This window comes from Cebidichthys violaceus, unplaced genomic scaffold (genome assembly GCF_023349555.1).
Source record: "Cebidichthys violaceus isolate CVI_PGR_0920_01 unplaced genomic scaffold, fCebVio1.0.p SCAF_13, whole genome shotgun sequence".
Lineage (NCBI taxonomy): Eukaryota > Metazoa > Chordata > Actinopteri > Perciformes > Stichaeidae > Cebidichthys > Cebidichthys violaceus.
The window spans coordinates 1,146,061-1,159,769 of NW_027176296.1; the positions used below are offsets into that span (position 1 = coordinate 1,146,061).

At 42.3% G+C, this 13,709-nt stretch overlaps 1 protein-coding gene across 4 annotated transcripts in view; it reads right to left on the reverse strand.

The window, feature by feature from the left end:
• Positions 1–11,235: 11,235 nt before the first annotated feature.
• Positions 11,236–13,709, reverse strand: part of tle5 (TLE family member 5, transcriptional modulator) — a 34,819-nt gene continuing 32,345 nt past the window's right edge. Inside the window, exons 6-7 of one of the 4 annotated variants that reach the window (XM_068707249.1) lie at positions 13,683–13,709; positions 11,236–12,350 (exon numbers count right to left, since the gene is read on the reverse strand). The exon at positions 13,683–13,709 is cut by the window's right edge and continues 48 nt beyond it. In XM_068707249.1, the coding sequence (XP_068563350.1) occupies positions 12,126–12,350; positions 13,683–13,709 (252 nt within the window). In that variant the 3' untranslated portion in view covers positions 11,236–12,125. Of the gene's footprint in view, positions 12,354–13,682 lie in introns of all 4 variants that reach the window. The other 3 variants (XM_068707248.1, XM_068707251.1, XM_068707250.1) reach the window with 3 other exon arrangements.

Genomic DNA, 13,709 nt, shown 5'->3' on the forward strand with positions numbered 1-13,709 from the left:
GAACTTTGACTTTGCATATTGATTATGCTCAACCTGCGTCAAAGTCTGAGGTTTGGAGTTGACATTTTACGCAAATGAAAAGAAATGAGCTGTCAGACTTTGTAGCCACACTGGAAATATGATAAGGGGGAGTGTTGTTGTCTAGACTCGGTCAGATATCTGCAAAAAAATTAGAAAAATATACCGTTACAGCAGCAACATAAAAGGGAACAGGGATGTTTTTTTAGCATTTGTTGCATGTATGAGCTGTACAAAAATGCTCATTTCGCAAGTCACAGAACTTAAATGTATATTTATCCATGAAAAATAGGAAGAAAAAAAATCAATGAATAAATAATACAAGAATCCCCATACATCATATGTAGCTGCGGTTGTAGTAGCAGAAAGTACCAAAAGAACATACAGTTCCATACAGTTCCAATGACAAGTAAGCAAACTCCATCCGTTAAGGAAGATCATGAGACACAGCTGAAAGTCTCAGAATTCAACAGTAAGTGGACATTGAGTGAATAATAAAGAATAGAGATAGAGAGGCCGTTAAAAATGTGAAAGAAGAATATGAAAAAAGATGTTTTTTCCTCTAGCAACCAGGAGACGAGGAGGAGGAGACAAGGAGAAGGAGGAGGAGGAGGAGGAGAAGGAGGAGCAATGTAGCAGGCTGCGAATAGAGCTGGAGAGAGAGAGAGGAGGGAGAGAGCGACAGCACTTGCTAAATGAATTTGGCTTTTAGCTATGGGGAGTCTACTTCACTGCTGTGCCAGTAATGTGTGTGTGTGTGTGTGTGTGTGTGTGTGTGTGTGTGTGTGTGTGTGTGTGTGTGTGCGTGTGGGCATATGTGCCTGCATGCTAATATTCTCATATATGCACATATATGTCTGCCAGCGTGTGTTGAAGGGATGTGTGTGTGTGTGTGTGTGTGTGTGTGTGTGTGTGTGTGTGTGTGTGTGTGTGTGTTGCCCTGCATGTGTGCATCTGCAGCTGAATTTGTGTCTGAGTGTGTATTTGTGTGTGTGCACAAATGGTTTTGCAAGAATGGAAAACATTAGCGTGCGTGTTTATGCATATCTTTTGGACAGGCGACTAAATAATGTTCCTAAACGCTGGTATGTCAGAAAAAGACAAGGCGAGTGTGTGCGAGTGTGTGCGTGTGTGTGTGCGTGTGTGTGCGCGCATGTGTGTGTGTGTGTGTTTTAGCTGCACTGTCACCAGGATTGGAAGTGACAGGCAGGAAGTATCAGAGGCAGCTGGGTAACAGCCCACTAACCACACAGGGGAGGGCTCTACACTGAAAAACATTACCAGTAGGGGTAGAGAGACTATATATATATATATATATATATATATATATATACATAGAGAGAGAGAGAGAAATAGAGAGACAAAGAGAGAAAGACGATGAAGGGGAGATATAAAAAATCAAGAACATACAGAAAGACAAAAAAGAGGACAGAGGAGGAAAAAGGATATTTGTTTTGCTGTTATTGCAAGAAAAATATCTTCAGAGCATCCTAACATGCTCTTTACACAGAACGGTTGGGGGTTAAAAGAGTAGTTTCATACATGATTGGAAATAAACAAACAAACAGAATTAATATCAATGTCACATGTCCGTTTAAGATATGAATGAATCCCATTGATGGGTTTCGTCTATTCCACTGATTAACAGTTGCTGGCACTAATGTATTAACAAACCTTTACGCTAGCCAAATAGCAGGTAAATGTGGATGTAAGGTCTCAAATATTGGCTTCGTAAATTTTTGATAAGGACAGAAATGCAATTGACACGTTTCGAAACAAAGCATACACTGGGTTTTGGTGAGAAACACTAGATGTAATCATAACTGTCCAAAAAAACTGAAGATCCCCGTGAGCATCTGCTTCTCACCGGGGTACCAGGTGGTGCAGGGTTCCAGCTCACACAGGGATACGATAGGATGGACACTATGTCACTAACAGATTACATAAAAAAAAGAATGAATGAACTACTTGTTTTACATGTTGATGTGTCAGAACAAAGCAAATTTGATGAAGCAACAATGGATTGCGTAGTTCACTCGTTCTTGTTTTTGTTTTTTTTAAGAAAACTCCAAATGGTACCTTTTAAAGGAATAGTTCAAACATTTTTGGAAATACGTTTATTTGCTTTCGTGCTTAGAGTTAAATCAGAAAATGTATGCCACCCTCAAGTCTGTAAGGTGAATGTTAAGCTGAAGCCAGCAGGTGGTTAGCTTAGCTTAGCTTAGCATAATGAAGGGGAATGGGGAAACAGCGTGACTCTGTGAAACTGTAACAAAATCCACTAACACACACCTCTGAAACCCATTAATAAAGACAATATATTGTTTAATCTGTTTAATAAGCTATGGAGGTACCGGTAGGTAGAATTTGTGAGATTTGAACAACTGTTTCCCCTTTCTTCAGTCTTTGTGCTAGCTGTAGCTTCGTATTTAATTCCCCTTTAACTCTCGGTAGAAAAGCTTTCAAGCATATTTTTCTTTCTTAAATTCTTTAGCTATGGAGATGGCCTATATTTGTATAAAATAGTTTCACTTCTACACATACAGAAGTGCAAGGTACATTGACCTTCTTGTCATATCCGGCAACCCATGCTAGCAGGAGGCTGCTGGGTGGAAGGATAAACAATGTATCTTATCATTTCTGTTTATGTATGCAAAGTTAGAGGTGCTGGTATTTTTTTAACTTTGAAGACAGCGGGCGTAGCTGTTTGTCCCTGTTGTTCATCTTTATGCTAACCTATGCTAAGCTAAGCTAGGCTAAGATAGACTAAACATGTACTGGCTCCATACTACAAATTAAACAAATAAGTACTTCTCAGAATGTCTCAAACTATTCCTTCACACTCACATGCTCAAGCGTTTATAGACAGCTTTTGGTAAAAAGAGCTTCCAAGATAAAAATAAATAAAAAGGAAGGCGATGAGGCATTGGCTGAAGAAAGCACAGTCATTAGGCAGCAGAACAAGAAAGATTCAAAGAAAGAAACAAGCGACAGAGATAGACGGTGAGTAATCGAGATAAGGCAAGGACCATTATGAGTCAGACATGAAGACGGGATGGGAGATGGGAGTCAAAACTAAAGAAGAGTAATGGGAGAAATGGGGTGAGATGATAAAGAGAATAACAAATGAGCAAGGAGAGAGGAAAAGAAGAGAGAGAACAGAGACGAGAGACAGAAGGTTAGAGTGAATTTTTAAAAAAAGATGAAAATATCAGAGAGAGAAAGAGGGAGACGAGGAAGGTCAGCGAAGGAGAAGACAGACAGCGAGTGGAGACGGGAGAGAGAGGTTGTTTGTATCTCATATGACTCCATTAAAGTTTGAATAGTTCTCATCTCTCTTTCTGTCTCCTGCTGCTGGAGAAACCCAATTGCTGCACACACACACACACACACACTCTCTCACACACACACACACACACACACACACACACACACACACACACACACACACACACACAGGTATCTGCATGCCAACACACAAACGCTCAGACAGTGTCCACACACATACACACGTACACGTACACGTACACACACACACACACACACACACACACACACACACACACACACACACACAAACAAACAAACAAACACTGGTATCTGCATGCCAACACACAAACGCTCAGTGTCCACACACACACACACACACACACACACACACACACACACACACACACACACACGCAAACATGCCTAAACTCACACATAAACACTTGTATTTGCCTTAGACAAACACAGAAACAAACACACACTGAGCATGACACGTGTGTGTGTGTGTGTGTGTGTGTGTGTGTGTGCAATGGGGAACTGCACAGAGAGAAGGCAAGATTAGAAAAACAGGCCAAGAGACGGTTTCCCATGGTGCATCTCTGGAAGCATTTGTATGAGACCGGGTTGTGTCAACACTGAATGCTCCTCCAGCTGAGGCCGAGAGACACACAAAGACACACACAGAGAGAGAGAGAGAGAGAGAGAGAGAGAGAGAGAGAGAGTAAAACGTGGGCGTTTGCTTTTTTCCATTTCTGAGTCCGCCTGACAGACACAGAGGGAACGACAGATCACTCTGAGAGCAGAGGAGGTAAAAGAGGGGAGGTGGGGGTGGGGGGGGGGGGGGCACATAGAAAGAGAGAAAATGTATATAAAAGTCTCAAAGTGGCAGGAATGGGTGAGACAGCTAGAGAAGAAAAGAGTAAAGAGAGTAAAAAGAGTGACAGTGACGGATGGGGGAGATAGATGGATGGATGGAGGGACGTGAGGCGGGTTAGAGGATGGAGAGGCGGCAGACGGAGATTGACAGCCTCCTTTCCCAGGGACGGATGAATAAACCGGTTCAGCGACGGATGGAGAGAGAGAGAAAAGGAGTGAGGGATGGAGGAGGGGAGGTAATGAGAGAGAGAGAGTACGTCTCCGTAATCAAGCCATAAAGGAGAGCGGGAGCGAGGGAGCGAGGTGGAAAAGACGAGTGGGCTCTGAATGAGTCAATCATGATTAATCAAGACGCTTCTCGCTCTCCGTCGCTCTCTCCCTCGCTGTCTCCGTCTTTTTGCTCAGACTCATCATCATCACGCACACACACACACACACACACACACACACACACACACACACACACACACAACCTTGTTCTCCAGTGCAGCCCCCTTGTGCATTCCTATCAAGACTGTATACACAGTGCACATGTACTTTCAGGCCGTTTTACAGCAGTGGTTGGTTTCCAAACAAGAAATGAAGTTCAATCGGCCAACTCACATTGAATGCACTACAATATAACTACTAATACTATTATGTCAGGCCCCAGGGTCATTACACTTGCCAGGCACAGCAGGGAGTGACAACAATACTCAGAGCACACAGGTAGATGCTGTGGTGGAGGCGGAGCTTTTTAAATGCTACATGAACAGCAGCAGCGTCAACGACAAGTGACAGCATAGCTTTTAGGGGAGTGGTGTGAAGTACATGGCGTGAAAAATACACCGCCATTATTATCATACGCCGTGTGATTGTAGAGGCCGACTCCAGTTGACTGCCATGAACTGCCAGAAGGTTTCGCTTCTTTGATTTCCACTTGTGACCCTTAATCACAGGTAACGTCTGCAGAGTTGACATGAGACATTGTGAGGAACTCAAGAGTTATTTTCCTTTTTGGACTGTTTCATTTGACAGATTTGTAAGAGCCCGAAAGTGATAGTATACAGTATATCACCAAGAGACAAATTATTGAAGAAAATACAAAAATAATATTTTTTTTCTTTCTATGCAGTTCAATCATCTGGTGAACCGTTAGATTTATCTTTTGACCCCTTGTCTCAAAGGGTAAGGCATTACTATATTGTTGTTATCAAATTTCAAAATTTAATTCATTCATCTATAAAAACATGGACATATACTTTCCTTTTTTCAAAGTGAGTAATTTCTTAAAACAGTTGGGCAATGTCGTTTTAAGTGAATGCTCAAACAGCAGTAAATATATTGAGGACTATTTTCAGATGCGGATTAATACACATTTGTTGCTCTCAGGACTATTTACGGCAGCAGGGTGGTGTATGTGGGGAGGACTTAAAGAGGACATATCACAAAAAAACTCACTTCACCTCAGTGGTTGTGCACATACATTTGGGTATCTCGAGTTCCTACCAACCCACAAACTGTAAAATAACATAACCTAGTCAGTTTTTTTTGGGGTGCTAAGATCAGAAAACATTCAACGAGCCACTCAGATTCGGCTCCCCTTCCTACGACACATGCAGGCTCATTAGAATATACCGGCCCCCATCTGAGTATCTCCACCCACGGCTTGAGAACTATCCTTTGCAAAGGTGGAACATATTTTTCTTCGCAAGCCAATCACAGCAGACTTTTTATTGGTGGGGCCTTAAAGAGACAGACGCTAAAACGCAGCGTTTCAGACAGAGGGTGAAAACAGGTATATTCAGATGGACTGTATGAGAAAATGAATGTGTTTTTTGAACATTAAAGCATCTAAATGTGTTCTAGTAGAAACCCAAAATCCAAAAAAGAACTTTAAAAATAAACTACAGTACATGTGTTTATTGTAATGAAGAAAAGTGTGACTGAATAGTTTTTGGACAACAGTGGATATCTATGGCACAGAGGAATACGCTGTATTAGACAATAATTCATTATTAGTAGGATAAATTTATTGTCGAATTTGGTCTTTTCATGGGATTTCAACAACAAAAATACAGAATGATCAGTGCTAACCTTTAAGGTGCCATTAATTAAATAACTTGAATATGATTGTGGAACTTTTTATCTTTTTTCCACAGGCTCTAATGTGCTCTATAGAAAAAGACTCGATGAGAGAAAACCTCCCCTACGCTGCCTCTGCGTCGCGGCTTGTGAGCAGCGTGTGAATCCTCAGACAGAAAGAGAAAAAATAGGGCACTTTCATATTTATTCAAGTGTCAGATCCAGAGCTGTCTGTGGGGAGAGCGAAAGAGAGAGGAGGGGAGGAAGAGAGGAAGGAGGGCTGCAACCACAGGAGCTCTGAGGTTTCACAAGCCTGCCTTTCTCTTTTCTAACTCTGAACTCTGAACACACACACACACACACACACACACAGGCACACACACTCATGTGCCCGCATGGACACACAGGGGGGGAAAGGCAAACAGGAGGGAGCGAGGGAGAGGGGAAGAAAAAGAAAGTGAGAAGGAGATAGAGGAGGAAGGATGTGCTGTCATTCAAACAGAAAAAAAAGAAACAATTAATAAAAACATCCACTGCATGCGCATGAATCTGCCTATCATCAGTGTGTGTGAATGAATGAGATGAGTCTCAGGAGTGTTAGACTGAGCATCTAAATGAGGATTATGCGCAGGTGCCAAACAGGCCGTGATCCACCGTCTCCGAGATGTCACATCAATTCTGGGTACATGCGCCGCTGAATAGATAAACCTTCATCAACGCAGCCAAAAGAACAGGAAGCTCCCTCTTGAATGAGACACAAACACAGAAGCACATGTAAGAATACCTCAGAGCAATTACCTGCTGGTTTCAGAGTGCAGGTGCTGGTAAACGTAAATCAACACTTCCTCCTGGTGGATCCAATGTGAACTACAGGAACCCTCCAGCAGTCAGAAGGCAGTCAGATCCTGTTTAAATTCATCTTCCTGTACAAAACTAAATAAGTTAAAGTTACTGTGAGGAACTGCAGTCAGAAGCTCCGGGGTCTCCTCCACCGGCCAGGACCCTCGCCTCGCCTCGCCTCACCTCGCCGCTCCCCTGGTCCCCGCTTGGGACTATACTGCTGGAGGCCCAGGCCGTTATTGCTGGACCTGCTGGAGGAAAGAGAGGCAAGGGAGAACCAGAACCAGAACTGAGTGGAGCAGACTGCCAGACCCTCCTGCAGTAAAATGAGAGGTTTTCTAAAGGGACTCTGGCGCTTTGGAAGCACTACCACCTTCGTCCGCAGGGACCGCCACAATCATCGCAAAATAAAAGTCCCTTGTAGCAGCTTTAAATCACAGATGTGGTTAAGTCATTTACACCTCGATGTTGGGTCTTAGAGAAGGTGGACTGACAGATACGGGCACTCAAGTCAGCATGAATTCAAGTCAGCCCCACAACATCATGGAAACGTATTCTATATCTTATACTATAAGACCTGCTAGCTGTGTGCAAAGATTTAAACTTCAACCTCTACAATTCCCTCAACTGGGCAACTCCACACTGCTCAGGAGGATTGTGTGATCGAAGTAGAGTAGCCACTAAACGGGCCTTCTGGCGCGTTTACATCTCATTCTTGAAGTATTTCAGATTTGTTTCCAACGCTTCAGGCGGCCGTTGGTTTAGAGTGATTTTTAATAGATTACAAAAATGTTTTTTTTTTTACAATTTAGCTGAGATTTTGGTCAAAGCTGAATGGATGAATAGATTTAAATAATGAATGGATGGATTTGGTTGTTTTAAAATAGCATGCATTTATTTACCATTGCAGTGTGCCAAGACCGTATTTAATAAAAGGCAAAAGGCCACATATGATTTGAAATCTGATATGGAAAGTCTGTACGCAAGCATTCAACAGTACGACTTTTGAAATGTTTAGGTCACATGAAAACAGACATGAGGAAAAACGCTAACATTAGCTTTATTAAGTGTTTTTTTTCACTGCATAATGTACGTGTATATCTTTGATATTCAACTTATGAGTTCATAGATACCAAATACTTGATTGTGCTGCTTGGAGTTTCTGAGTGACATTTTTTTTATCATACTTTATTTAGACTTTGGGCACAAAAATATAATGAAATGCATAGAAGAAAAAAAAACCATTAGTCCCCTTATGTGTCCAAAGACTAAATATGTGATAAGAAAAACTTACTTTCCAGCCTAAGGGTTTAACCAATTTTGAAACTTTCTTCAGATTTTTGAACAACCAGTGAACACTTCCACCAAAATAAATTCAAAAGTTAAATCACGAACACAAATGGGATTAGATCACCTCACCTCAACAAGAAATCAAAGATAAACATTTCCTGTGATGGATCGCCTACTTCTACCAAGTTTTAGATCTCTGCAAGTTAAGTTTCACACGTTAAAGAGATGATCTGGAACCAATATCTGCCTAAAATTTGGGATATTTAACAAAATCTTATTTGGCTCACTATGCAAAAAAGTATTGACTTTAAACTTTCAGAGGCTGCAGCACTCGTCTTCAATTGGGGACTTCTGTTTGGACGGTCAGCCTAATAAAGTTCCCCATATGCCTGCGGTTACCAGTGACTTAAAGTAAATACAGGTCATAAAACAGGGAAAAATGATTTTACAGGAACCAAATTCGATTAGTCATTCCATCACAATAAAGGCCTTCTAACCACCGACCACACAGACATTCAAAAAGAGTCACACAAGACTTTCTTATGATTTGATTGACTTTATTTGTAAGGCACCAGAAGTCCTTCCTTACTGCAGAACATTTCATATTATTTATAGTAAATGTTTGTTGTACTTTTTAATAGTTTCTTTTTTTGTTGTTGTTGTTTCAATGAAGCTATGATTTCAGACACAAAACATTTTTTTTTTTGCCAAAGTACACACTTTCAGGTTTTACATTATGCACAAAATAAGTATTTAAAAAAAGACCTTTACAAAGCTCAAAACGCTTACAATGCTTCACGCTATGGGGAAAAAAGTCGGGGGAGGTGGGATGTGGCGTGGGAGTAGAGGGCATGGGGGATAAGAGAGGAGAGGAGGGGTCAACGTACTGCAGTTTCCCCCCTGGTGTCACATCAGTTTTGTAACACAATAGCACAAGAATCATCCAGGACAGACAAGAAAAGATGCAGCTATATACACATAAAGCTTTCTATGTATAACTGTATACAGAGGCAAGCGCCTCCAACTACTTGAACAAATACATAGAATTTAATTTGTATGTTTATAACGTCAGCTTTGTAACTCTCGTTCTAGTTCATATTGATTAATATTTAAAAACAAATAAGAGGGGAAAAAAAACAGAAAACAAAACAAGTGCATTGATCACAGAAAAGTTTGGACTAAACATTCTTTTGAAAAAATGACTCGACTAGAAAGAAATCAATCTCGTTTCCCCGGCAGACATGCATTGATGTGTGTGTGTGTGTGTGTGTGTGTGTGTGTGTGTGTGTGTGTGTGTCTACACGCTCTGCATACCACTACGAGGACAGTATGTAGCTCGACACATACCGCATGTGGGAGGACGATGTGCTGCAAGCTTAACTCACAAGCAGAACAGCTTTAGAAAGAACAGTAACCCGTTCCATCTCTGTGTGTCGAACCTGGTTCATGTATCCACATACATACACAACAATGAGCATCATTGAAAGAGTCGCCTCACCAACAGAGTGTGTCGTCTGAAGTTTTGGACTAAATGAAGGGTTTTATTCTGAGTGCCATAACGTGCAATTTGTGTAATTGTTTCCTTTCTGAATCTCTTAAAATAAAAAATGTGCTTTATCGTCATCAAGCCAAAGATCGTTTGGAGAGGCGTTTTTCCCAAATTCATTCTCAGTGTAGTCGCTAATTCAGAGACAGGAGGCTAAGAAATAGTCTGTGTGTCTGTGTGTGTGTGTGTGTGTGTGTGTGTGTGTGTGTGTGTGTGTGTGTCTGTGTGTCGGGGGTTTATAGAAGAACAACTTCATACTATTTCAAGCTGTGCTCAGAATCAAACTGTTCGTACGGTACCTGCTGCGTACCAGGAGTATTTTTGGGGGCACTATAAAGTTCTGCTACTGACAGTTTGAACGCAGCCAGAGTTTTGATGACGTCACATTATTCCCAGCATAGCTTCGCCAAACTTCCACCTGACGAGAGGCCTAACCAGACGAGCTAATTGAAAACAGGGCCTGTGAGGCTGAGGGGGAGTTTTTACTCATCAGAGCAGCTGTGGAGGACGCTTGTGAGCTGCACTGATAATATTTTTGTTAGGTCATGGAAATTTCCCACTCAGTGTTGTACGTAGGTGTAATACCGCCTGAATAATGTAGTGTTAGCCTGATATAATGTGACAGATCAAAATGTACCATATTTAAATCAGAAATTACAGAGGGCTCAAAAGCTCGGGTCCAGTTGTGTTTCCGTTTCACACCGAGGTTCCTTAAAAACAGATCGAAGGCTATTTCTCAAGAACTGGATGATGACAGAGACTGGGACTGACCGCATGCAGAGATTAATGTCACCAGTCTAGTCTCTGTATATTCAGTTTGTACACACAGAGTGGATGAATAAGCTCTTCCCCGTTGTGAAACAGCCTGTTCTCTGTCATTGTTCTGCATGTTTTTTTTATTTTTGTTGCTCTGAACCCAATCGAGGAGGAAGACACACACTGCCCTCTGCTGTCAAACACACAACATGCACTCTCTCCCCCCTCGGTGCCTGCTCTAATATTAGCGCACATTAAAGATGCAAAGGGTGGATGGGAGGGTGCAGGAGTCTAGCAGCGTCTTTGTTCATTTAACTAGTGAAGAAAACGTTGCCTTTCACTGGAGGAGCGGGTTGGAGGCATCGTACCTAACGCACCTCACAGGGTCAGGCGAGGACCGCTGAGTAGAGGTGGATTGCTTCCTGAGTGGGTTTGTTCACTACTCTCAGCAGGAAGTTTGCTCGAAGAAGGTGCTTTTCCTTTCTTAATATAAATTTAGTTCGTCAACTGTCTTCCCAATACAACTATTCTGCTCTAAAAGCAGCAGTTTTTTGGTTTAGAAGTGTGTGTGTGTGTGTGTGTGTGTGTGTGTGTGTGTGTGTGTGTGTGTGTGTGTGTGTGTGTGTGTGTGTGTGTGTGTGTGTGTGTGAGATGTTTCTCTTGAGCCGGGACACGAGGGCACTATTCAAACACTTCTCTGCTCCATAAAAATCCACTGTTTAAATCCAAAGCCAACTTTTAGCTTGGAATGAATGCATGCAATCTGTACTGCCAAAAAAAAAATAAAAAAATCCAAAAACAAAATCAAGACTACGGATCTCTGTCAGACCTCTTTGTTGGGAAAATGAAGTTTGTAGGAATTCCTGTGTCGTGTCTGAAAAGTATTACAGCTTGCCAAAGAATGTTTAGCCTGCAGTGCGGAGCGTTCGGTGTCACAGATCAGTCCTGCATAACAAGGACCGGCTTAGAACAGAGGCGAGAGGTGGGTGCGAGTGGAGGAATAGAGTTATGGAGAAAAAAAACCCAGAAACTAAACAGGAATGAGAACTGAGAGTGCAACAGGAAGGCAGGAAGGAACAGAAATAGAAAGCAGTACTGATGAAAAAAAAATAAACAGAATAACTGAAGCTTAATCACATGCAAAAAAAGAGACAGTATTTAAAGAAAAAGACACGGGAGACACTCTGATGGCGATAGAGAGAAGGGAGGATAAAGAAACAACCTATGTACGGTAAATATGAAGCGATCAGGACTAGTCTGGCATTAGGGGGCAGGTGCCAAAGCCCTCCCAATAAAGGGAGGTGGTTAGGGGTCTGTAGCTGGAGCTGTGTTGATGGGATCGAAGCCCATGTTAGCTAAGGTCAGAGAGAGGGAGACCAGGGGAGAGGCTGTAGGCCAAAGGGGGGCTCAGATCTAGGGATTCAGGTCTCTGGACAAAAAGCGGAGCTGCATGGGGGGACACCATCTAATCAGACTTGTCTCCGTCCTCCTCGCGGTGGCTGTCAACTCCGTCACGTGAGGCTTTCTCCTCCTTGGCCAGCTGGGCTTGGGAGGCCAGCAGAGAGGAGAGGGAGAAGAGACCGGAGGAGGTGGTGACGGCGGGGAGGCTCGGCTGGCTCAGGCCCAGCGGCAGGGGGGTCATGGGCAGGGCCAGGCCCTGGAGCTGAGACAGCTGGTGAGCCTGGAGCTGCTGCTACATGGAAGACAACCAGACACAACTTAGGCACAGCAGGATAGACCCGACACACAAATCACTGCAAAACACTGAGGGGAAAGTCAAAATCTGCAATGCACAGACCTATTATACATCACAAATTATGTGTCGTATATAACCCCGGAGGCACAGCTCAGCTAACAGGATAGATGGAAGGCACATATCAAAGCTAAAATACATGCTCGGTAGGAGATGGAAAGTCTGCAGCACACATAACTTATTTATAACGGATGCAATTTTCAATCTATATAGCCCCAAGAAAACAAGCAAGAGGGGAGAATACTGTACAGAGGTACACACATGCTCCACAATATAACACATAAAAAGACCACGGGATGTTTCGTTCTAGCATATAGGAAGACATATTGTTACTGCCAAGCGTGATCATTTCCATCACTCCCTGTTGTGCGCACACTTGACGTCATGACACATCAGTGGGTTGATTTTATGACTGACTTCTCATAATCTAAATGCTCCGCTTTGCACAAGCTACACCTCCAAAGTAAACAGCTCTGCTTTACATTCAAACCAGAGCTCATAGGCTCCATGTCCTTGAGGTGTGTGTGTGTGTGTGTGTGTGTGTGTATGTATATATATATATATATATATATATATAATGTATAAGTATGATATTAGCAGCTATGGAAGAAAAATATAGATAGGCATCAGAAAATGGACCAAGTCCTGTGGCTCCCTATGCTCAGAAGAGCCTAAGAACAGGCCTATGTATGTAGACCAGTATCCTCTGTTTCTAAAGCGGTAGACACAAAGACAAAGGCAGGGCGCCTCTTTGGATCATGCATCACAGTGATGGAGTGGCTAAGCTAGCTAACACCAGACCCATAGCAAAATGATGGAGTGGCTCAGCTAGCTAATACTAAACCTCTGGTAAAATGATGAAGTAGCTAAGCTAGCCACTACAAGGCTTATATTGATGAAGTGTAGCCGGCTAACATTAAAGCCCCAGAGATGAAGGATTACAGTTAGCTGGCTAATGCCCCATCCTTATTGATTCAGTATGCAGCAAGCTAGCTAATCTTGCTATTTTAATTGTTGTTTATTAAAATAATGGTCGCACCATTGCCACCGATACCTGTTCCAGCTATTTGAGTCAGTTACGGTAGGGACAACTTAAGTCTTCCAACTAGTTTAAAAATATAGACTTTGGATATTTAAAACTATAAGCCAGTAATAATAATAATACAAATAATGAAGGCCATTAAAGAAAACAATAGAATAAGTGAGAATGATCAATAGTTGTGCTTTCTAGCCATCATAAGACCCTCAAGCGGGGCTGGAACATCATACCCTTATGATGGAGTTCATCTCTGGGGG